This window comes from Xiphophorus hellerii, chromosome 18 (assembly GCF_003331165.1).
Source record: "Xiphophorus hellerii strain 12219 chromosome 18, Xiphophorus_hellerii-4.1, whole genome shotgun sequence".
Classification (NCBI taxonomy): Eukaryota; Metazoa; Chordata; class Actinopteri; order Cyprinodontiformes; family Poeciliidae; genus Xiphophorus; species Xiphophorus hellerii.
In genome coordinates, this window is record NC_045689.1 from 6,875,324 (window position 1) to 6,901,255 (window position 25,932).

At 39.6% G+C, this 25,932-nt stretch overlaps 1 protein-coding gene across 4 annotated transcripts in view; it reads right to left on the reverse strand.

Annotated features, from left to right (window-relative positions):
- nectin1b (nectin cell adhesion molecule 1b) overlaps window positions 1-25,932 on the reverse strand; it is a 232,721-nt gene that overhangs the window by 141,194 nt on the left and 65,595 nt on the right. For all 4 annotated transcript variants that reach the window (XM_032545354.1, XM_032545355.1, XM_032545357.1 and 1 more), the window contains exons 2-4: window positions 8,827-9,195; window positions 5,360-5,659; window positions 4,369-4,486 (exon numbers count right to left, since the gene is read on the reverse strand). In XM_032545354.1, coding sequence (XP_032401245.1) covers window positions 4,369-4,486; window positions 5,360-5,659; window positions 8,827-9,195 — 787 coding nt within the window. The remainder of the gene's footprint in view (window positions 1-4,368; window positions 4,487-5,359; window positions 5,660-8,826; window positions 9,196-25,932) is intronic.

The following is a 25,932-nucleotide window of genomic DNA, read 5'->3' on the forward strand; positions in this document are numbered from 1 at the left end:
CTCCGTTTCCAGAAATTTTTCAGCTAGCGCAAAGTGTCGCGGAGTTACGGTACTGCAAATTGGACTGTGTCAAGCTGACAAGATCGGTGTAGACGGGTTAAATTGTGTATAAAACAATCCTAATAATTTTATACATAACAGAAAAATGCAGAAGTTACATAAAAATCTGTTGACGGCTGGCTGGAAGTTTATTCTTTAGCCTTGCTCACATTTTTCGTCCTCCTCTTGTGTGAACTCTGGATTAAATAAATTGTGGTCAAATTCAAAAGCAAAATCCAAAGAGGGGGACCAACAAAATTTCAATAACAGCCTGTGGAAAAACACACTCATAACATCACTTTGAATGCTGAATTAGGATTTCTGTTTTCCAACAAAGCAAATCTTAAAAGACGCTAAGAAGTATATATTTTAAATCTGACACGTCCATTAAATCTTTTGATGCAAATGGAGTGACAATTGTGTCCTGCTTGTGGTTGTAATTAATAGGAAGAAGCTGCCCTAAAGAGGCCAACTGTGGGGATATCCAAAAAGCAAACGCATTAAGTTCTTCATCTGAGATTCTGCAAAATATCAAGGAAAAGCTATAAAAAGCACATATTAATAAGCCAAGTTGAGTCTTGCCAGATTGTTCTGCCAAAGCTACTGCCACGAGTTCGAAGCAAAATAATCTCAAATGTCTTTATGGCCAGGAGGAAAGCCAGGGGCCTCAAAATACTGTTTACAAAGGACCCAAAAGAGGACAGAAATAATCGAGATATTTATTGGGCCTGATAACAATGTGAGGATCTCATGGCATCTGTTGAGAGAAAAGTTTAATCTAACTCAATATCACTATAGTCTGAACCTAAGTTAAAAAGGTTTACACGGATTTTAAGGTGGGGGGGAAAAAAACGGTTGTTTGGCAAACAACAACCTCTAAAGATGCAATGGTGGGTCACCAAAATTCTTCATTCACTTATAACTGCCTAAAAGGGATCTTAAAAGCTTTTGTGGCCTCCATGAAAGCAGAACTGGCTGTGCTTTTTCAAACAAACTGAGGTTTGAAAAGCCCTTTAAAAGGCTATTAAGTATCTGTGAATTTCAGCCACTGCTACTGGCGACTGAAGAAATTAACAAACAGTTGTCTTATTGTGGCCTTTAATCAACATGACTAATAGAATCTCATTTTCCGAGCAGAGATAAGCAAGCCAGCTAATTAGAGTCGAGTTTGAAGTAATCACACTGTGAAATGCATTAATAACAAAATACAGATTTCTTGATTCATGCAGGGCTTTGTCTTTGAGAAACGGAAAATGCCTTTAAGGATGCGATGGGGTTTTCTTGTCTGCTGGAAAATAGCTTTTTAATGAAAGGGGAAGGGAAAAAAAGAGAAAATTATGAAGTCTGAAATCTTATCACACAAGTAATTTAGTTGTAAGTGATAATAATGAACTCTTGAGCCTCATTTTCTCATCTTGTGCCCACTTAGAAAACTAAAGGATGCCCTAAGAAGAAAACATTTTCAAAACAAACGATAAATTTCAAACAGAACAGATGTTTCTGCCCGGTAACCATTATCCTCAGCTGCAAGAGCAGTGTGTATTTTAAGGTTCAGAAAAGAAACTACGAAGGAAAAAATATCTGCAGATGGTAAAAATAACAACTGCAACTGGGACAGTAATGAAAGAAAGTCAGATATACAACTGGAAGTCTGGGAAAAATGTGAGTATTTGTACCAGTGGTAATTAGAATTGGCTACACCTTCCTGTTGGAAGTGTTTATGATGCTGTCCTGCTCCATCGTTCCCTCACAGCCTGGCGCTGACCTCCACAGCCGAGCCCAGGGGAACCTTCACAACAGATTTGGCTTCTCGTTTTCTGTGCGGCAATGGCCGTCCTCTCCGATCGGTCAGCCCTGTGCCCTCGTCTTTCCAGATCACATCTCCTCCTCTTCCCTTCCCATCTCCCCTTGCTTCAGATAAATAAAAAATACATTATCTTGCTTTCTTATTTTGTGTTCGTGCATCTGGGTTTCTTCTCCTCCGATCCAGGAATGTTGCTCTCAACCTCACCCTCATGAAGCAATTAAAGGAAAAATTGCAACGTTCATCTCTCGGTTTCGACACATAATGTGGGAATATAAAAATCTAAGCAAATTCATTTTAAAATCCAGCTCAAATTAATTTTATTTTTGATGTTACGTATTGATTAGCTTGATTAACACAAGCTACAGCAAAGACATCATTCATTTACAATTTCAATGCTTCCTTTCTTTTTGTAAGATGGAAACAACAAATTTAATGAGTCGCAAAATCATTGAAGTTGTAATTGCTTCATCTTCATAAAGCAATTAAAGGAAACATTGCAACATTGATCTTTCGGTTTTGAAACGTAATGTGGGAATATAAAAATCTAAATGCATTCATTTTAAAATCCAACTCAAAGTTGTTTATTTAGCTGTTACATATTGATTAGCTTGAGTAACACAAGCCACAGCAAAGCTTTTTTAGGATGGAAACAACTTCAATGAACAAGTTGGGATTTATTGTCACTTTACCCTAAAAAAACAAACAAATTTAAACATAGAAGCACAAAACCCAGACTGATATTTGCAAAAATATAATTTAGCTTTTTGCAGGAACTGAATGCTTTTTTCTAGTCATCCACAAGCTTTGGGAAGAAGTCTGGCAGGAGATCTGGCAACTTTTCTTGGCAGAATTGGGTAGAGCTCATTTAAATCACTTTGGTTTCCTGGCACAGGCAGGGCTTTTATATCATATCCATAAACTGAAACTGTAGTTTGTCTGTGATTATAATAACCTGTTGCAACAACAAGTTGTGTTCACTTTCACAAGCCAAAGATTAAAGATTTTTTTTTAAACTATTAATTAATTATTTGCTCAACTCTTGGGGATAATAAATCATAACATCAGTACTTATTTTTTGTATCAGCACCCTCTCAGTTCATACTGATGTTAGTTACTGTTTTGTTTCTGCTTTTTCAGGTTTACAAGCTTTTGCATTTAGTTAAAATGTTCCTGGTCCTTTTAACCAACTTACCTCTAAAAGTGACAATTTGGGTCAGAAAAGTCAAACTTGTTTGGTGTTTTAATAGAAAATGATAGCTGAATCAAAAATCTTTTTTAGAATGGAAAAAAACAGGTAACATTTTCCGCAAGTTTGCGTAATAATCTTGTTCATATTTTGCTAAATTACATTTATCCAATAACTAGAGCAGTGGTTCCCGAAGATTTTCTGGGCCGCCTTATGGATTACAATAAAATTCCCCCCAAAAAGAAAAAAAAATCAACTGGTCACACACATCGTTCAACCAAACATAAACCTATACATATATTTTGTTTTCAAACTCCGCTGAAGTTTATTTCACACTTCAGGTTGCAATAAAACAAACTACAAACCATCTTTACAGTAAAACACTTTTGTGTAACTGTTTTTTTTTTTTTTTCATTCATCCATACCGCTTCCCGCGCCCTCCCCCAGGGGGCGCGCCCCACACTTTGGGAAACACTGGACTTGAGGGAGTTTATGTGAATATTTCCCAAATAAGTTGAAATGTGTGCACTCAACTTTTATTTAAAAATAACTGATGTTGTATTATTATTATTTAAGATTTAAAAGTATTGATGGTCCAAAATCAACATCGATTCTTACCCAGTCATGCCGATTATGAGAATATCTAAATTTACCTGCATTGTTTACATACCTTTTGGATTATATTTCCTACTTATCAGTTCTGGAATCTCATTCTGAGTTGTTATTCTGAATTTCACCCTCGTTTGTATCTTTTCTTCCTTTTGGCTTCGCTCTGATCATCACCAAATCAGAAATACTGATCTCAGCTGGTATGATGGATTAATCTACGACGTCTCGGCTTCAGTAGCCGAGGATGAGCCGCTGCCTCCATACCCTGCTGAGAACACAACAGCGCTAACAATAACGCTCTCTCACCTGCATGCTGGCCCAAAGACTTAAAAGCAAAACAGCAAACACAAAGTATAAAGTGTGCACCGTTTGCATTTATCTCTCAGTATCTGCGACCGACAGGTAGATAGGGGAGTGTGTTGCCGCTGTAATAGGCCCATTGTACTCTGCCTGGGGTTTTATCTTCATTACACGTTTTACAACAAAACACGAGGCTGCTGCTTCTATCTTGGATGATTGGTTTCTTGTGTATAAAAATGTCGGGAAAGTGCGTTTTCGCTCAGCATTCCCACTCTGTGAAATGTCCCTCCTGCGCCTCAGCAACACCTCGACAACAAGATTTAGTTTCCCCCCACAAATCTAAGGAGAGAGAAACAGCACGCAGTCACGCTACATCTTGTTTTCGGAGCCTATAAGGGCTTCCGTGACGGGTTTAAGTCAGACTCACAGTTTCCACTGGTAGATCGTCACAGGGGGGTTAGCGTCAGCCCTGCAGGTCAGCTGAACATTCTGACGGTTCAGGTACCAGTTTCCATCAAACCCTTCAATCTTCACCTCGGGTTCATCTGCAAGGAAGGCACAGTGATGTCAGCTCAACCCCTCCAGAACATGATAATAAAACTTATTGACACTGTTGCAACCCTGCTGAATCACAATAAAACTTCTGAAGCAAACAAGTTCACGCCTCACTTGTTTATGGTTCCAACCAAATGATTCGCTGTGTTAAAAGACACCTAACCTTTTTTTTTTTTTTCCATTGTCTGGCATTTAATCAGACAATGGATTTTAAGTCAGTTAGGATCATTCAAACAATATTTACTGTGAGATTAATGAAAGAGAAACTGGATTGGTGAAGATACATAATTGTTTTCCTGACATTTCTGTTGTTTCTTCTTCATTCTTTCCATGATGTCACACAAAAAAAGCAATGTTGCCTTTAAATACACCCACAGGTGTGTTTCAAATTAACTGCAATGGTAATCTTAGGTGAATTAATCAGAAGCACACAAAACCACAAGATCAACTGTGCCTAAAGGCAATATAATCCCTGTACATATAAACGTTTGATTCTGGCATGCTGCTGACCAGAAACAGGAAAAGCTCAGTCTGAGTTGATGTCAGACATTAATTGGAAAAAAAGTTAGGCGTATTTTTATACAGTGCATGTAAACAACTGAGATAGAATTGTGTCAAGTTTGCTAAAAGAATGAAATCTTCCAATCATAGTTGCAGAAAAGTTCAGGAAACTGTCAGCGTCAGACTGATAACAAGCCTGGTGTTTCAGTCTAGATTCTCCCCTGCATGAATGTTTAATCTACTAGTTTTGACTTGAAATATGAAGCATTTCAGCTTGTTTGCTGTGCACTTTAGAAGCTGCAATGCCATAAACTTATGGTTGGAAGTAAAACACGAAACTTCAACAAAAGCAGGTTTCTTACACTGCACGTTGAGCACCACGCTGTCTGTGATCCTCTCGCCCCGGTACGTCACGATGCAGGTGAGCTTCTGTTTGTGTGTCTCGCGGCTCGGGACCACCACGTAGCTGCTCCGTACCGTCACCGTGCCGTTCGGGTTGCGAGTCTCCTGCAAGGTGGCTTCCCCCTTCAGCAATGTGTTCCACTTGATCGTGCTTGGAGGCTTCCCGTTGGCCGAAGTGCAGGTGGCGACGGTCATGTTGCGCTTCTTACCCCTGGCCACGATCGTCGGGCTCGTTAGGGTCATCCGAGTCATTGGTCGAGCTGAATAAGTGAAACAAATAACATGACCGCCATGTTGAAAGATACGAACTAACTCATGACTGATCTTGGTGGACTTAAACGAATGAGGTGGACTGGTAGATTTAGCAGAGTAACAAGGACTGAGAAAAGACTACAAGACTACTATTTTGTGAAAGCATACATGTTTAATACCACTTGTATCCAAAGAATGCAAATACTATAAGTTTATATCATAATATCATAAAATCAACTGAATTTCTACTTGACTAGCTGTTAGCCATTGACCTCACCCATTTTTGTTCATTTAAAAATGACCAAGGATAAAAGACTTTGGACTGAAAGTAATTGGAATGAAATACACTTTAAAGAAAACTACTTTCCTGAAAAAGTAAAGGTGTATATTCTCTTAGCAGTGGTAATGCTCACCTCTCATAATTAGCAGAGTTAGCAGGTTAATTAGCTGGGTAAAATCGTTAGCATTTTAAGGTAAAGACACCTTGTCACCCTATTTTGTCTTCATTGACAATAACTAATCTGTAGCATACACTGTGACATTTGCCTGTAATACAAATACAGTGGATCCCCACCTATTATCTGTTCAGTATTCACAATTTACATTTTTTTTCTATTGACCGTAACTTTAGTTTGTTTGCAAAAAATCTGCTTCTTTGTGGAAATATTAATATATTCTAAATAAATGCAGCTTGGGAAGCTGAAACAGCTACTCACAATTCTACTTGACACGCTGTTGGCTGGCATTTGTTGTTTGAACTCTTAAAATAAGTAGTTATAAGCATTTTAAGAGGAGGTCTCAATTATTTGCTGATTTTACTTATTCACAGGCATCTGTGGTCTCTGACCCTCGCAAATACCAGGAGTCCGCTAGCAGTTAATAAACTTTCATGGCAGGAAGGCTATAGGAAAATTAGTTTTAATTTGGGTAATCATAGTACTTAATGAGGAATAACAATAGGGTTAGCATTAGCACATCTAAGCTTCACGCTGGACACAGGACTCTGATCAGTGGATCTTTATTAAACCATCTCAGCGAGGAAGAAGAGTGACTACTTCATCTACAATCAAATATGAAGTAGATGAAACTAAGGGGCTGGGATGAAAATAGTGTTAAATCCAGCCTCTTTCCCTCCTCAAAGGCAAAGAAGTTGTCAAAGCTAGATTTGCCTACCCAAATGCACAGTCATCCAATTTCAGTCCTTTGTGGGTTGCCAATTAGCAATCTACTTTCGGCACATCAAAAGGCAGGCTTGAGTTTAAGCGAATGCATAACTGAAAGCGAGCAACGAAGAAGCCCCTTTGAACACTGATGGTTGGTTATCTGCATGTAGGTTCCTGACGTTTATGACGCTGCCTGAAAAGTCCTGGGGAGGCAGAGCGGCAGTAAAAATGTGAACTAAGAGCTGACAAGAAGTGCTTCAGGCAACAGGGACTACTCAAGTCAGGTATTTTTTCTCCTTTATACTGGGATTCAATGGAAAATACACCAGCACTTAATTACTAATTAACTCTCTAATCTGAGTTAGCTAACAACCTTTTCAAAACTGCTACTTTTCAAGATAAACTACATCTGAAGAGCTGCTTTTTCCCTGCTGGATGGGACAGTTTAAACCAAATTACTCTCTCTGAAGTGGCCTTATTGATTTCTGTCTCACCTTTCATTTTTAGTGACTATTCTCTGCTGCGGTTTCCTGTTTTATAATCTGGTTTCGGTGTTAATGTGCCCATCATCACATTAGAAGTGTGATTTTCACAACAAGAACAGTGTATTCTGCAGAAGGAATGAGGGCCTTGGAGACCGACTGGGTCATAGGTGGCTGGAAATTTGTTTCAAACGCTCTGGCCTTCGCTGTAAATAACAAAGTTACAGTACCTCATGAAGGTATTCCCTTAAACTTTTACACATTTGGTCTTGTTGCAACAAGAATTTTCAATGTATTCTCTTGCAATTTTATGGAATAAACCAACTCAAAGTAGACGATTTCAGATCAGACAAATACTGTTAATATTCTCTAACAAACCTCGAAATGGTTCACAATAAAGCCCTTATTTGACTGGTTGACTCCCTCTAACCCAGTAGATAGAAACACAACACATTCACATTTTCTTTGCAACATTTCAAAAGTTTGCTTAAAATTTGCACGACATTTGGGTGGAAACATAGTTACTGGTAGGTTATTTTACGAAATGTACAAAGTTCAATGGGTGGGAATATTTCTGAGATGCCAAAACTGTGGAGGAGCATCTTACGATACTCTGAAATATAATCAGATTTCCTTTAAGACAGAGATTTCTGTAAAGGAAATCTCTGGACTTGGTTTTTAGTTTGATACTATTATCTGATTCAGAAAAAATGTGTTGTTCAGTTTCTGTTGTAAGTCAAACAGAAACCTAATTTGTTTGCAGATTTCAGATCACCTCAGATAAGTAAAAAAAAAAAAAAAAAAACGTTTGAAGAAGAACCTTCTTAACTGATGCTGAGATGTTTAACCTGTTTCATTTCCTGGATTAAAACGTCTCTGATTCAGAGTAACAGTTGCACAATTATGTTCTGGTAAATCTGCATTTGTTCAACAACTTGTCAAAGCTTGTAGTAGCAGTTAGGCTGCGGTTTGAATGCGTTTCCTTTGTCCAAATTTATTCCATCAGATTCAAGGAGTTAGTTTTTTTGTGACAATTTTCCTGTCTAAATTTGAGAGATTAACGCTGGAAGAGATCACTGAACTCTCAGCAAATTAAGAAAATGTGCATTTAACCAAAGCAAACACAGTCATAGAAAACATCTACCTCAATTAGCGAACATCAAGCAATGAAAATACAAACAGCAGGTGCCCTCTGAACTAAGTTTAACTAAGGGGCAAAGAATTAGCAATATTCTTTGCTTATTCACCTTATTATTGTGCGTTATTGATGTCTCTAAAACACTTTCCTTGAGCAAAAAAATGCTCTCGACCCTTTTAAAAAGGTCTTATTTTAATATTGAAACCTATCACTGAACACAAAACACTTTATTCAGAACCGTTTTTCTAATTCAGCAACTATTTCTATAGAAGTTAATATCAGATGAGGCCTTGGTTGAAGAAAAAGAACCAAATGAAACAAAAACAACGGCAGCAGTTGGATTCAATTCAAAATCAAGCCGAGTGGTGATAGGACTCTTAATGCCTCCTTACCAAACACGGTGAGGTTGACCATGTTCTCTCTGTTGCCCGCCGGAAACGTGGTGTACTCGCAGATGTAGGCCGCCTCGTCGGACAGCTGCAGGTTGGAGAACACGATGGTGGTGTCCTCCATCTGGTGGCGCTGGAGAGCGGCCGCCTGCTTGAAGCCCACCCGCTCCTTGAAGGGCGACAGGATGGACACGCCCAGGGTCGGGTTGGCGGTGGCGACGTTCTGCTTGGTGCCGTTGGACAGCTTCTGCCAGGTGACCTGGGAGATCTTCACCGGCGGATTGCTATTGACGAAGATGCAGCGCAGTTCCACTTGTGTGCCCACAAAGCCAGACTTACTGGGGTCCATCTGTACACTCTGTCCATATACAGCTGTACAAAGAGAGAGAGACGAAAGAAAGAAAGAGAGGAGAGGAAAAAAAATTAATTACGATTAACAAGAGTCCAAGGCCAAGCACCAGCTCTTCAGTCAATAGCAAGTACATGCACTGAAAGTCAAAGAGTCAATTCAGCTTCCTGGAAACTAGATCAACAGTCACAGTCCGCCTCGTGGATTCAACCACTCACTCCTCTGTGCCGGATGTATCTATTCCCTATACCTGTGTGAAAAAAGTTGGGTACATGCTATTATCATAATGGGCACATCCATACAGCCTCGTCTTTGTCTGCCAGGCTCCTGTTTCTGATGAGATGGGCGGGTCGAGCAAGAACCAATGCATCGCTAATGAACAAGTACAAGGGCAGAGTTGGAGCCAAGTCATCGAGCGCCGCGCTCCCCTCCATCCCGCCCAGCAACGCACCGGGTAGCCCATTGTAATTTTAATTACTTTTTACACACAAATACCTCAATGATTGCCTGGAGCTCCTATTAAAAGACACAATGTGGAGTCCGTGCAAAACAATGAGAAGGCACGCATTAGCAATAATAAAAACTCGACAATCGCACACCTCTTCCTTTCTGGGTATGCCTGTAGGGAGGTTGGTAGCAAAAAGGAAAACAATCAGTTAGCGAGGATGGATGATTAACCTCATCTGTTCTTCGGAGTTGATTGCATGCGTTTGTTGGGACCCTTTAAAAAAAAAAAATGTGTAGAAATAGAAATGTAATGGCGTAGGTTTACATTACAGCAGAAATGTTTGGGGAAATTAAATTGTTAATTAGAGTATATTTATTAAGTGGACGGTGGGGAAATATTAATAGATTAATTGCTATTCTTCAAAGCTACACTTCTATCGGCACCTGCAACAATTACAATGCAATAAATATAACTGAAGCCTTTGTAAGAGTATGCTTAGTTGTTCTATGTAAATGTTTCAGGAGACAGAGGTCAATTTCTCTTGGCAAACCTAAAAAGTATGAAAGCCTTCCGTTCAAGTAAGGCAAATGCAGTTTGATCTTCGAAAGCGAGGAAATACAAAAACATATCTACCCGATATCCTAAAATATCTGGAGATGAAACAAAAATGGGTGAAAACTTAAGTTTAGTGTGCCAACCGGAGGAGTTATCAGGATGATAAGAGTGAAAATCTCCAAACCTCACTGTTAGAAAACTGTAGGTTTTTCTTTTAAAGAAAGATGATTTATTTAATGTATCAGGGTGTTGTGTTTATTCAACAAATACTAAGCCAAACTTTCTTATAGCTGCTCTTACATCACTTTTAATGTTTGTGGTAATTAAATTACTACCAGCTCCATTAATCAGAATTTAACATGCATAAATGAGCAACCCTTCATCAGTGCAGAAGGAGCATCTGCATAGCATAACATGGAGATAAATGTCATTATCAGGTAATTGCTGTAACATTTGCAAAGCGTATAAGTGTCATAGATTTTCTTTTAAATTTTAGAAAATCTCCTGCAGTCTAGTTTAGCGGAAAATTCAACTGCAGACACTGAAAAAATTAGATGTGTTAAAAAAAATGGTGTGTGTTAACACAGTACAGTGATGTCTAAATACATATAGGTCAGATAACTTCCAAAACCTTTCTTATTATCCACAAGGATTTGACTAGAAATAAAGTAATAAGCTTACTGAATGTGATTAGGGAAAGAAAAAGATTCAACAGCAGACTTTTTAAAGGTTTTGTTGCCACTAAAGAACTTTATTCAACAAAGGTTGGACAGGAAGGAGGAAGAGAGAGAAGGGGAAGACGTGACTGGGAATCGAACCCGAGACAACTGCGTTGAGGACTGTAGCGTCTGTACATGGTGCAACTCCTCTACGACTTCTGTTATTGTTATTATAAATGGAACCAAATATCTTTTATGTCAGTCATTAATAAGGCAAAAGAAGCTTTTTAGAGAATTTAACTTTGTCTCAGCAATTTTATACTATTTTAAACCCCATTCAAATGAATTCCTCTGCTGTTTATGTTCTAGATCATTTTAAATCTGGACTCTGTAGCGAGTGAAATCAGAACAGATGTGCCATTGGAGGGCCTTTGCCTCTTGTTGCCTTCAACACGTCTTTGTTTTCCCAGGCTCTGATTTACGTCCCTTTCCAGGTGAGCTCTGGTGATGTCCCATTTCCTCATCCGACAGCCCCCGGCCGAGCTTGTATTTACAGCCATCCGCAGCTATAATTATCTCCTATGGATAGACAAGGACCCACAGGAAGAAAGGCTGGGATTTTCTCTGTTAATCACCATGGCCTCATAAAGCCACGAGTCGTGAACCGAGAGAAAATATGTCTCGAGTGACAGAGCCGAGGCCTGAACACACAGCCCGCAAACAGAGTGGCTCTTTAACAGGGAGCAACTGGCGCCGCAGTGATGGATAATCGCTACCTTCTGTTTCCACAGGGTGGGGGGAGTTTAAATGTATATAAAAGAGATCCATTGCTCTAAAACAATATCCGGTTTTGTCAATCTGAGAAGAATATTAAGGAAAGCGGAGAAAACAATCTCAAGCAGAAGTAGCAGTTGTTATGTTAAGATTTCGCCTTGTAAAAACCGCAGGTAGTCAGCCGAAGGACATCGGGGCACAATGCAGCCTCGAAGGAGAGGAAATGATGCAGACTCTGGGTGGAAAACTATTAAGATAAACAGAGTTGTTGGTGGGTTTTTTTTTACCGTCTTTCACAGTGGGCGTATAACCCTCATGGTGATTTGAGCGCTGGAGAGCAGCGCATTATGAGAGAGAGGCAATTTCAATCTATTGTTATATGCTTTCAGTCAAACCCTGCCTTCGCAGCCGACTTCAAATCATATAAAACAAACTGACAACCTTTTGAAGTTGCTGAGCACACATCATCTTTCATTTCCGTCTGAACACATCAGAAAAGGGCTTCTGATGACAGATTGATTCACTAATACAGTTTGACAGAAAGGACTGGCAACCTTGTCATGTGTACCTTAAGAACCACCTGTGTCCTCGTACAGCCCAAGGCAATGCTCTACTCCCATTTGATCACTGCTTAGATTACCAGTTACGGCAACTACAGTGTGATATTTTCCGAAACAGCAAACACAATTTACTTTTGGGCGACACTAGTTAAAGTTTAATCTTAAGTTGGAGCGAAGCGGGGGAGCTGTAAAAACCCATAAATGTGTGCCTGGTCTTATCTAAGCCGCTTCGCTGAGAAAACAATAACGGCACACAAAACGTGCAGCTCCTCCCTCCTCGTTCTGCCAGTCCTTCTTTTGGGTCTGATGCCACCATCTTACATTGCTGTAAAAAATTGTTTTTGACACTATTGCATAATTTAGATAAAACAAACGCAGGACAGAGATAAGATCACACCTGTCCGCAATTAATTAAAATTGGAGATGCCAATTAAAATATTTCAAACTCTGAATATACCTTAATAAGCATGAATACACACAGTGGAGACAGTCTTAGCGCTACAGCAGAAGCTAATATCCACAGTCTTCCTTATTCCTGCCCTTTGTTTGGGGTGCAGCCAATTAAGCCTGTCGCAATAGGTAATAAATCAATTAATTGCATGAAAAATTTAAACGAGCTCAATAATTTCCATTCGCATGATTGCTTGTTTTTCTCATGTCTTTCTTTCTTCCAAACATTGGATGACAAAAAGCTCCAGTTTGTTGCTCTGGTCTCAACTTGCACTTTTTTTGAAGGACCGTTTGTTTACAGAGACTTCAGTGTCGATTTTATTTGTTACTTTGTTTACTTTATTTTGGATGTTTAAAATGTCTTCCAGTTCCAGTGTTAAATGTTTGCTATAAATGCAAGTTGACTGATCTTTGAGATGCTTTACTTGCTATAACTTGAAAATGGTCTCAAAACAATAATATTATTGTCTATCGCAATAACTTCTGCAAACTTCCCGCAAAATTTGTTATTGTGACAGGCTCACAGCCAATCAGTGGCAAGGAAAATGAATGCCACTTTTGGATTGGCTGCTCAGCCAATAGCGCATCAGATAGTATTGAGCACAAGGCATTTCAGCTTCTCGGCTGTAAATAATTGCAAATATTTTCAAAATCCTACACAAAAAATAAAAGAATGCAAACTAGTGGAGGTCAGTTTGCTGTATTCACACAGTAAACACCTTTAAATTTCATAATACTTGAAATGGGAAAATCCGCTGACGTAAATGTTTCACTTCACTTTTCGGAGAATATTTTATTAGGGATCAATAATTTTTGAGGACTTACTGACAAATATTAATGTATTTGATTCTTGTTCAAAGTATATTCTATAGCTTTTAATATTGAGTAATATTAAATATTGAATATCGAGTCTGGGTGCGGTGGGATTAATCACAGGGGGATGATTACTTTTTTGTTTAAATAGTGCAAAGTTGTTGTTTTTTTAGATTAATAAATAAAATAATCTTCTGAACACTATTTTGCATTAACTCAGGCTTTTTTCCAGTATTAAAATATTTCTGATTGATTCTGATTCCACAAGTTTGGTCAGAAAAAGCCAAAACAGAGGGTCTCTGCAAAGGGGCAAATAAAAATGAGGTCATACAAATGGAAACAAAGGAGAACAAATGCAACCAGCCGCACGGTCCAAAACCTTTTAATCAAAGTTTAGGGACGACCATTGAGGCCCTGCTTTGAGAACCATGTCCTCCTCGGCCAATAACTTAGTAGAACTGTAATTATAGACTGCACTACGCCATTTCAAAACCATTAAAGAGCACATACAAACCATGCAAGAGGTATTAATGTGATAGATTTCAGGAGGCTTGTAGGAACCAGTGGTGCAGAAAGGGAGGTGGAGCACACCAAGAGGGAGCTAGGCAAAGTAGCAGAGATGCAAAACTGCAGAAAGGGAGAGTGGAACAAAGAGAAAGGTGGAGCTTTAGGGAGATTTGTAGGTGCGCTGTGGGTCTGAGCCTGGATGGCATTATCATTTGTGGAGCTGGAGCTTTGTTCTTGCACTGACAAGAGGGTGACTGGGGGGGACAGTCATGCTCTAATACACCTGAGGCAACTCTCTGTCTGGCTAAAGAGTTGCCAGACAGAGAGCGAGTGAGGCAAATAGAAAGAAAAGGATGGCTATTTCTGAAAAGAAAAGCAACAGGACAAACAAATGGAGGTAAAAAATATGGCGGAAATTGAAAAAAAAAAGGAGACTTGATTCACACCAGGTGAGCTGACTTGGATCAGAGGGGACATTAGGGGGCACTATTAAAACAGCTGTTGTACCGTCTGGCCCTGCACTGATAGCAACAGACTCCAAAGGCCTCGGCACAGAGCTGTGCACAAAACGGCTGAACTGTAATAAAGCCTGGCTTGTCAGGCAGAGAGGAAAGCATGTGCTTTGTGTTGTTTGCATATGGCACTTTGGGACCTAACAGCTTTCAGCTTTCTTACGGCATGTGGACAGCGTCCAGGAAAATACAGAGCAGCAACGCGGCTTTCACTGGAACGGGTCCCGATCACTAAAACCGCAAAAGCTTGATTGTACTGAAATTAGCCACTTTCAGATATTTTATGACACTGCTGGGAAAAGCAAGACGAATAATAAAACAACATTGATTTCTTTCTGTAACAAATCAAAATGAAAGTGCAATCACATTAACATTTCATATCTGCGTTTTGTTTCTACTGCTGTGAAAACAAAAACATGAAACTTGTTTATCACTGATATTTCAGTCTATGTTGCTACTAATTACAGCAGCGTAAAACTCTAAACTGAAAACCGAAATCTGAGGAAGCCTCCTTCCCACAAACTAAAGCCTATTTTAGATCTCATAGAATAACTCATAAGTAACCCAGTAAGGGTGGGTTATAATACAATATTAAGTTATATTAGAGTATCTAAAATTATAAACTGGGTTGTTTTGAATGCTGCCTGCTGCACATTTATTGACAGTCATGCAAAGATAAATTTTAAAATGTTATTTTTCCACCTTTGCCAGTGTGGAAAACCATTTCCTATAAGGCTGGTTGCCCTTTTTTTCCCCCTTTTACTGCATCAGTCCCAACTAAAATAACTCAGAACCATTTCCTGATGGTATATTTCATTTGTTTGAGTCACATAATTACATTTCAGTATGATTCACTATGAGTAGAATAAAAAATACCATGAAATTGTTGGTTGTCAAAACAAATTAGAAGTACGTTTCTCTCATCATCTGAAAAGTAGTTTTGTGACTCAAATAAAAATCCACCAGCGAGAGGTTATTGAGAGTTGTTGTGGTTTATTCAAGGGTCAGTCATCTTACATATATTTTATATTCTTTATGGGTATAAATTGTGTGTACCTGTGGTTGGACACATTCACAACAGTGAGGCTAATCTTTCAATTAACGCTTTAGCTTTTTTTGCTAACCTTGGAAAAGTTTAGCGCTCTTAGCTTCTCCCTATTATTTCCAGATTAATTCAAAAGCGCTAACTTACTTGTTGTTTCTGTTTCGAAGCGGGTGAAGCCTGTTTACCCATTGATTCGACAATGATAATCCAAGGTCAAATTAGTTCCAAAGTCAGAAAGATTTCCCTATGAATGACTTCCAACTGGAGGAAGGGGAAGATTAAACAAGAAGCTATCATCAGCGTCTTCTTTTAAAGCCCCGCTGCACATGTTGGCACTCTAAAAGGCAGCGAGGCATCAGGAGGCATCTCCAGGAAACTTCAAAACCTCGAGAACGCGTAAAGTTATGGGAATAAACCACATTCTGTTTACACCTTAATGTCTTTTTCTCAACAGTTTCAGGGGGAGGAGACGGAAACGTGTTTCACTTTTCAGTGGACGGAGCACTAAGCTCCCACTTCCCGACACCAGGAAGAGTTTCTGCGACCTAATCTTCCACGCTGCAAAAAAACAACAACAAAAAAAACATCTTGCCAAAGTGCAACTTTAAGGCATAATCCCCTCATCATCATCATCTGTCAAGCTTTGGTTACTTAAGTTGGGTGTTGAAAGATAAAACGTGGCCTGAGTCTGTGGGGATAATGACTGTTTAATGTAGTCACAGTTCCCACAGCGATGACACAGGCCTCTGTTCCCCCCATTCATGACCACACATGAGATGCTTATGAGTACGGGGTGGGGGGGGCAAATTCACTGTTTCATACACAAAACCTCTCATTAGTTGCTTGTTTATACCCCTGATGGAACCATTTGAATCTCCTTTTGTTCTTGTTTGTTGCAGTAATTTCGAGCTCATCCTGTGGCATTGTGTTTACATTACATATGGCAATAAAAAAAGAAAAAAAAAAAAGATTTTCATTAACACTTTGTCCAATAAATTACTCTTTAGTGTAGCTGAAGGTTATTTAATTGAAGTTCAAGCTTTTACTCTCCTCGCAGGAGCTCCCATATCCTGCTTTTAATGACGGTGGCTGTTCAGTTTTTTTTTGTGCGGAACATAATGTGGCAGAGAATTTGTTTTAATCTACACTCAGTTACTTTTAGACGGCGCTTGAGCCAGGCCTCTTTGGGTAAATAACAGTGTACCTGCCAAAGCAGCTCTCTTTGCCCTCTGTCTGTCTGAGCAAACATTCAAATGCAGCGGCAAGCGAAACCTCGCTGGAACAGATGGTTAGTAGACCTGCTCCTAATTTCCCACTATCTGGTTCAAATTCGAAATGCTCTTTTGTACAACACGCCCGTTCGCTGCGGACAATGTAACATCTGCTCCGCTGTAAACATTAATGATTATCTGGAATATTTATTACGTTAGGCAACCTCCCAATCTGGGAAGGCTCCATGAAAAGCGGCTGTGAATTTCATTGAGTTGATGGCAATGGCTTAATTTCACAGAGCGACAAAAATGTAAGAGATTGAACAGTAGTACAGTGTTTTCTCTTTTTTATCCCCTTCCTCTTTCCCACATGGGAACTATAAAATTACAACTTTCAGGTTGGCAGCGATTCCCACCCAATGTCACAGCATCTGCTGTTTCTGAGGCAACACGAGGTTCAGAGCACAAGTCCACACACATTTTGCCCCTGGAGCCAGTGTTCAGGTGTTTGAAATGTCAGGGGATTGCATTAGCTTCCCTGCAAGAGAGCTTTTCATCTTAGTTCAGCAAGATAATGATTCATCCTCAAATGAAACACCTCCACTCAATACCCCCACTGTTCGGTTCCTGAGAACCAAATCGAGCTGACACAGTGGAGTTCATTACGCCTTTTTTTGGGAACCACTTATTTGCCTTTCTGAATTTATTTTATCTTGTATTTACCAGCAAATCAAAACAGTAATGAGATGAGACGATACACAATATCATGTTCACAAGAAACGATACTGAACCAATTTTTCAGTTTCATAAATAGAGTAAAAGTTTCACTAATCACAAACTGTCTTGAAGAATCTCTAATGGCTGAAACCCACAAATACTTGAAACTCACACTAACAACGCTTAAAGCTGAATATTTTAACAGTTAAAACATGAAGTATAACTCAATACCCATTAATACGCAGAGCTGAAACTATCTTAGCTCTACAGCAGAAGCTAACATATGCAGTTTTTCTAATCTCCACACTTAGGAGTTCAGCCAATTAACACAAAGCAAAACTGCCGATGTTCCTGGATCGGCTGCTTTACAAACGCCGGCCAACAGTGGGTCAAGTAGCATTACACATATATTCAAGCTTCCCAAGCTGCTTTTTCTTTCAAATGTTTTTAATACGTCCACGTGTGGGCAAACTGTCCGAGAATACCAAACCGCAAATAGACGGGGATCCACTTTATATTCCAGGTATAAAGTGATGGCAGAAAACTTCACACTTTCTCATGAGAAGCCAAGAGATAAGTCATTAAAGTGAAGTTATTTTTTTTAAGAGAATTGGAAATAGACTGAAAAAAGGTGAGGTTCTTCTGGTTTTATCAGGGGTTTTTGATATTTTATAAGTCAAACCGTCCAAACAGGATAAGAATTTGAATCAGTTGAGCTTCTCTGTAATATAGCTTATAGCTATTTCCTCAAAGGGAACATGCATCTAACTGACTTACTGGAATTATTACCATTTTAATATTGTGATCTGGTGAACTGACATGTTTTTACATCTCAAATTAATAACATAAAGTCCTTTTGAACTTCATGTCATTAATGTTTTTGTTATTCTAACCTAATGAAAAAACACCCTAGAAGGAATCTAGCAGTTTTCGTTGTCTTTGAATGTGGCAATGACAAATAGAGTAGGGCAAAAAAAATAAGGCTTTTGCCCTACAGAGAGAGAGAGAGAGAGGGAGGCAGGGAGGGAGAAATGCCTCATATTGAGTGTAAACACAGCATCAGCAGGGTCTGACCCTCCTCCATCGCCCTGCAGCTTAACTAAACAAGGCCACCATAGTTTCGGTTCTACGACACAAAATAAACAAGGCTGACGTTACCTGACCAAATGGAGAGATGACATCACCCGCTGATACCGGAGAGCAAGCAAATGTCAGTAAACAGAGATCTGGGTATGAGTGAAAGGCAGGGAGAGTCCCCCATCTGGCCAATGAGTGACTGTAATCCTTACAGTTGTGTGTGTGTGTGTGTTTGTGGGACTGAAAATCAGAGGGAAAAACCCAGAAACTGAACCAGGTGATTTGAGCTGAAGGAATAAAACGTCGGTGCGGCGTGAGAGCAATAACAGCCATGTAATAACACGCTTTATCAGAACCATCCAGAGCCAAAACACCAGGGAGCACTTACACAGATGAGACGATTAGTCAACAAAGCATCACGGCCGCGGAATGGGTTCAACGCACACCTTGATGTGCGCTGGTTATTTTTCAATAATGCAAAAGTTTCCCCGGGCTTTCAAACGGGGAGCATCTGCAGGATGTCTTAATAGCAAAGGGCCCGATCAATAAATAAAAAAAAAACGAGGGCCACAGGCGCTCATCGCAGTGATGCATTATGGCTCCAGACAGGACGAACCCTGTTGGCAGCAGGTGAAGGCGCGGAGTGGCGAGGAGTTAACGGGTGGGGTTACATAAAGATGATGTAGAGGATTTTCAGGGGGAGTTAAGGAGGAGGAGTTAGCAGTGAGAGTGGCACATGGAGGGTCAGCTGTGGAGAGCAGATTACAGCACTCAGGATATTAAAGTAGAGGAGAGACGTTGCTGCAGGCAACAAACCTCCTGTGGATATTTCTGTATTAGCACAGGGTGACAAAGAGGCCATGTCCACATACGCTTTGGACACAGGTGAGAGAACGTCAGAATAATGCAGCTGCAAAATGTGCAGATAAAGGTGCAGTCCTTGGAGAGGCAAAAAAACGATAATTCATTGCCAGTTAGAATTACTCTTAAAGATAAACTTATTGTTGGAGAAAATACACATGACTTAATTTTAGCGCTTAAATAAAGTTGTCAGCCCCTCTAATGTGCTGCAGCTTTAACAGTGATCTTGATTCTGTCGCCACCTTTCTCACAGATAGCTTTACCTACACAGGAAATAGGAAGATCTCTCTTGCTCTCTTCATTGTTTTAGGCAAAAACATCCAATAAAAATAAACACTAGTTTTGCTATTAAAATTCATTAAAAAACAAATATTGTATTGTAAATCAACATTCTTCTGCCTCTTATTGTTGGCAGGAAAACATGGATTAAAGCAGAACTGAAATCAAATCTCAATATTTTGATATTGCATGAAAATCTCTGATTCACTTCAAAGAGGACCCGTTTTTCTGATCTAAAAGTGAAACACCTTGTTTTCAGTATTTTTGTCAATAATGCCAAAGTGTGGTGATTTTGGGGTGCAGCGTTACCGTCCATTACTGCCCTGGGTTGGTGACACACTGCTGTGCCCCGGCCAGGCACCAAAACGACGCTGCTGTTTGGTTGTTTATTAGTGGAAATGGATGAAGAAAGCATGTGTGTATGAAGAAATGCCGGAAGACTTCATGTGAGTAAACTGATATACAACGATACCAGAACAGAATCAAATGATAACTCTTCAGATTCAGGATTCTGACAGAGTTGCAAATAACAAACGGTCAGAAGGAAAATTCTCAGAAAAGGCCCCCCAAAAATGTTTTCATTTATTTTACAGGCATATTATTTTTTTCACCTGATGTTAGCTTTGAAACACCTTTCAGTGCTCCTAAGTTGCAAAGGTTCATACCTATTTAACTTGTTTACAATTTGTCACCTTATCCCACAAACAATACCACAAAACCATGCATTATGTGGTATAATAATTGTTAGGTCAAAGCAACAATTATTATGTACTTACTTTATATTGGTTCATCCATAAAATCTTATTTAATTGCTTTGAAGTTAATGGTTGGGAACGTCACAAAATACAAAAGCTTTGACTTAAACAAGGCACGTTATTTCTGAAAACCAGTTGTTGCATCCTAAATCCTGGCTGATTGTAACAGTTGTCGATTTGGTTGCATTAGTCGGCATCAACTGCCATTTTTAACATCCTGTTTTTCACAAGTATGAAGCATCTTAAGTGAATAAGTGCCGGACAATGAAGCGCAGAGGATTATCCATAGAAACGCTGGTGGGGGTGCGGGTTGTATCGGAACGGGGGCTGGCTGCGTCTTGAGCCAGAACCACAGCAGCACCCTATACCTCCGCTAAGCACTCAGTAAATATGCCATGAAATGCATGTAAAGTCCTGCCAAAAAGTGCTGAGAAAGAGTCTGGCCCTGGACAATCATGCATGACAAATCCCTCTCTCACACCATCTGCTCCATTGTCCACAAGTAAAGATAAGTCTTGCATAGAGTACAAACACTGGATATTTCCATATGATTATGCCAAGCACTTGTGTGATACATAATAAAACATTAAGATTTCAAAAAAAATCAAACAGCTATTCAGCTGAAACTGGATGATCAATCATTGGCTGTACATTTCACAACCGACACGGGTAATTGATGCAGAGTAAAAACCGCAAAAAATGAGTCTAAATCTGTAAACAGCATGCGAGGTGACCTTTACAAATACTCGGTGAGAGCGCAGAGTATTGTTTTTGGTGTCTGACCCCTATCAACCTTTACTGGTGGAGTTTTTTTTTTCTCTAGAAAGGCCAGCGGATATCTCACAGGCATGCAGAATGCAGTGTGGAAGGCATTCTGGATAAATAGCTCCACTACAAGCATGGTGAAAAGCACTGCTGCATGACCGCTGCTTTATTAAACCATAGAAGAGACTAAACAATCAATATTTGATTAAAAAAAATTCAGCTCTGAGGTATGGCCTCAATAGAATTCTTTGAATTAATGAATGTTGCACATATCATACAGTTAAATGAATGCATAGAGGGCAAAAGAAGCGCAGAAATGGCTTTCATCAAAGTGCATCTATAACTGTAGCTCGAAAGAAAAGGGAATGCAGAGGCAAGAGTTATTTTTCTCCAGCATGGCGCGGGGCATTCGTACAGCAGATCCATTAACATACAGGGGAGGGAATTCACACTCCAGCTGGAGTGGGCAGTGGGCTGAAGCCCCTGTCTGCTATCAATTAACAAGCACACTTAGTATGTGTCTGAGTCATGATCACCAGGGGCCGCAGAGAGCACTGCACATTTCTGCAAAAGGAATTACCATAAAAGCTGCTCTTTAACTTTTTTTTTTTACCATACTTTACTTCACGTCAGACTTCGTACAAACGACGCATCTATTCTGGTAAAAACTAAATTATGTGCATGCCTACAAAAGGTTAAATACAGACAAACACGATTAGGAATTTTGCCCTGAATTCTCATCATCAAGGCATAGATTAGTATCCTGATGTCACTGCTGGAGGAATGAATGTGTGTCTTTGCTTAAGTTGATAATGTTAGATATGCTACCCTTAATTCCCCCCCTTAACATGTTATCTTATCTTGTTATGTAAATTATTTTTCACATTGGTAATGCATGTACATTTTAATAAGCGTTACCCGCAGTGGTTTAACTGTGACATTTGCTCTGCTTTTGCATTGAATTCTCTATACTCTTAACTCTAAAGAAGAGACTGAATCAAAGAACTTACAGCGGGTATAAAATGTCTGCAAACCCTGTTTTTGGTTTTTATTTGTAAATAAATGAGATATAACATCAACCATTTCAGAACTTTTTCCACTATTAACATAATCTGTAATCTGTATGACTCAATTAAGGAGCTAAATGAATATTTTAGGGGAAAAAATAAAATAAAAATAATTCCTGATCTGCAGAGAGCTACAAGTGATGGGCTTTAATGGACTCCATGTGTATTAAAGTTCATTAATGCACATTAGAAAGGGGTGAAAAAAGTTGGCTGAGGGGTGGGGCAGAAGGAAAGGCTTGACCATTTTGTTCCAAAGAATCAGAGGGACTATCTAAAGGTATCAGTCAGGAGACAAAAATAAAAAATAAAAAGTTGAAGGAGAGATGAGAAGAAACATTGTAAGGTAAGGAGGTTTAGCATACAATGTGGCCATTTCTAACATGCGCAAAACTTTTGTCAACATTCAGCAACAGTGGGAAAAACACAATTTCGCAATTGCGGTGTCTCCATTAAATAAGAAAAACAGTTGAAATTACACATGATTTTACTGACTTCACGCAATAAGTCTATAAAACATCCCACACCATCCTCTACTTCCTGTTGTCTTCTTCTTTGTGGTTTGCGCAGTGGGAACAGCTGGTTGTTGATCATGTGACTAGTGTGACGCAAAGAAAAGCAAGACATGCCATGATGATGGGCTTCAGCCTAAAAAGAGTGAGCTCTTTATTGCTGTTTTTATTTTCCCTGCAATATTCCGGTTTTGATTTATGTTGAATTGAACGTTATAGGTGCAAATTATTATAGAAGAAAACGTTTTAGTCTATTCTTTTCACCATAAAACCCACGTATTTTGATAAGAGTGTGTAAACTTTTCGCATCGACGACGAATAAACTGTAAATAGACGCAAGATTTTACAGCAAATGCAAAATGGCTGCCTGGGAACACCCCGAGCTTCAGGATAAATTCTGGACTCTTGTCTTTGTCACAGTTCCCCGTGCTTTTAATGTGTGTTTGGATCATAAGCGCTTATGAAATCCAGCGGTTCTCGGCAGAACTCCGAGACCCGGGCTGAACCATTTCCGTAACCACGACCACAGCCCGTTCTTTCCACGGGGAGCCAGGCTCCATGTTCCACATACATACAAGGGTTGGAATGCTCACCACATCTCAGGATTACGGTCATATTCTGCTGCATGTGCTTTCCAGCTGTGATCAAGTATTGTCTTTCCCACCAGCCTTTGAGCTTCGTCCCATAAAACACATTCTCACAACTCTACATGCTTCCACGCTTTCTGTACATCAAGCGTATACGTGACATCACGCAGCGCGACTCTAGTACTTTTTAATGGCTGTTGTATGCAAAACAACCGACAATTAAAGAACAATCATGGAAGTAAGAGACTTAATAATAATGTTAGCAAGAAGAATTTTATGGAGGATAATTTTCAAGCTTCTGTAACTCCCTGTCGTCTTATTGTGACATTATTGATGGAAAGCTTTAAAAGAACGAATGAAATAACAGCATTGCACAGTTTGCAACTGGTCTTTTAGGAGAAAAGCAATTGGAATGGCATCGTGTACCACAAAGCCACAGTGAAGTGGCGGCGGGTGGGGGGAGGCTGGAAACCGAGTAGGGTGGTACGAGTCACTCCAGCCTCCATTAGTCCTTAGATGTCAAACAATGTATTTGGAAATGGAAAGCTGGAATAGAGAAGCAGTTTAGTAAAAACACAAAAAGAAAGAAAAAACAGTCGATCCCAAAATATGGCTACAAAGAGAAGCAGTTCGGATTAACTGTTTCGATTCAAAATAGCGAAAGGTTTGTTTTTAAAGCTTTATTCAAAAACTTCCGACTGGGTGGTCTTGACGCAAAACAGAAGTTGGGAATAAGAATGTGGTGGTTACTGATGTCAACGTTTATAGAGGTTTTTTTTAAAAAAAAACACACCTCAGTTTTTCATCATGTCTCAGGTTCACTTCCCTTAAATGAGATACCAGAGAAAGTGCTGGGCTGACTGGAGTTTTATCTGGCTGGATGACGCGCAGTAGTCCTGCCCTTCCCCCACATGTTGCTCTGAATTTTGCAAGATTTCCGACGCCTATAGTCATAAGAGTAAAAATGCTGGTCAGAATTGGAACAACTTTTTTGTTTTTTAATTAGACTTTTTTTTTTTTACAAGAGCTAATTCAGCCACTGCTACAATTACGGTGGCTCACCACAGAGTGCTTTTAAATCTCTCTGCAGGGTGTCGGTTTGTTAAATCTCCAAGCTATTGCACTCAGACAACATTTTTCTGATCTCTTCCTGAAAATAAGCTGCAAGCTACAAAAAAAAACCAAAACAAAAACAGTTATCTGCCCTTTAAATAAAAGTAATTTGAGAACATTGCACACTTTTTCGCTTAACTTAACAGCGTGATACAATAAAACCATTCTGTTATCGCACCCAGGGAGTCTTAAACATGACATTACCTAGCCAGGAAAATAATATTTACTTTTTTTTCCTCCTTGTAAATGCAGTCCGTGCTTTTGAAAGTTCAAGAGTGACAGTAAACACCTCCATTCACTACAGGCAGCAAGACGAAATTTATGTCCGATAATTGGGATTAGCAGCCTTTTACTAGACATCTGTGCATTAAAATGTGTAAATGAATACCAAATAGCACTGCAAGAAAACACTGGAGATAATTATGTGGCTCAATGCAATCTGACTGTGGTCAAATTGTAACTGTGTGACTGCTGTGTGACTACTCGTCTGACAGCTTGAGCTAATAGCTGCAATCAAACCAGCACTGTAATTACCCTCCACGTAAAAAAAGATATTCTGTAGTTGAACCTCACAGATTAGACTTGAAACAGCAGGAGAAGGCGCTGTGAAGTTAGCCGGCGAGAATGGAACAAATTATCACTCGTGGGGCTTTGATGAAACAAAGAAGGAAAAGTACGGCTGACAGACGCTGATAGCGTATGCCTATTGATCAGCGGCAGGAAGACGTAAGCAGGCAGTCATGGGGAGATTCAGCAGGCTCATTCAGGCCTTTTATAGTGGTGGCCACTTTTATTGGCTATCCTTGTAAAGATGGGTAGAAAGTCTTTAAAATAAGCCCATTCAATCTTTAATTGTAGTAGCAATAGCCCACAGTGACAGTTGTAGTAAAATCTGACCTTTAATTTGAGTTCATTTATTCAGTGGTGGAGAATTACCAAGCCATTATTTTTTTCTGTTAAATCACACGTAGCACAACCGTTTGGACTAACAGATCCTTTAAAATAGAACTGAAGCAATATCTTTCTTTTTACTTTCACTTGTTTGGACCTGGAACCAATATTTATCTTTCCACCGCACATAGTAAACACTGATGGGGAGGGAATGGCATCTTGGAGTCAAGGTAGGCTCGGTTCTATTGGGGACCAAAATTGAAACATTTGTTTCACTTTCAGCTGGCGTGGTTTGCTTTCTCAATGCACGTCAGTCTGGTGGCGCTGCACCAAGAACCACTGAAGGAAACTACAAGAAAACCACTGAAGAAGACATGAGCGCAACAAAAATGGACTAGTGTCCGATTATGAAATTTCTCTTTTGGCTTTGGCAAAAGACCAGGAGCCATTTCTCCCACTGGAGCTAGACATGCATGTTTGTTTTGGTTGTATTTACCCAGAATGCCCTGCAATATGGCATAGTCGTTCACGTAGGGGTTTGAACCAGAGTTTACGTCATTCGAACTGAGAGCTCACTGTTTTTGGTCTATATCGGAGTTTGATTA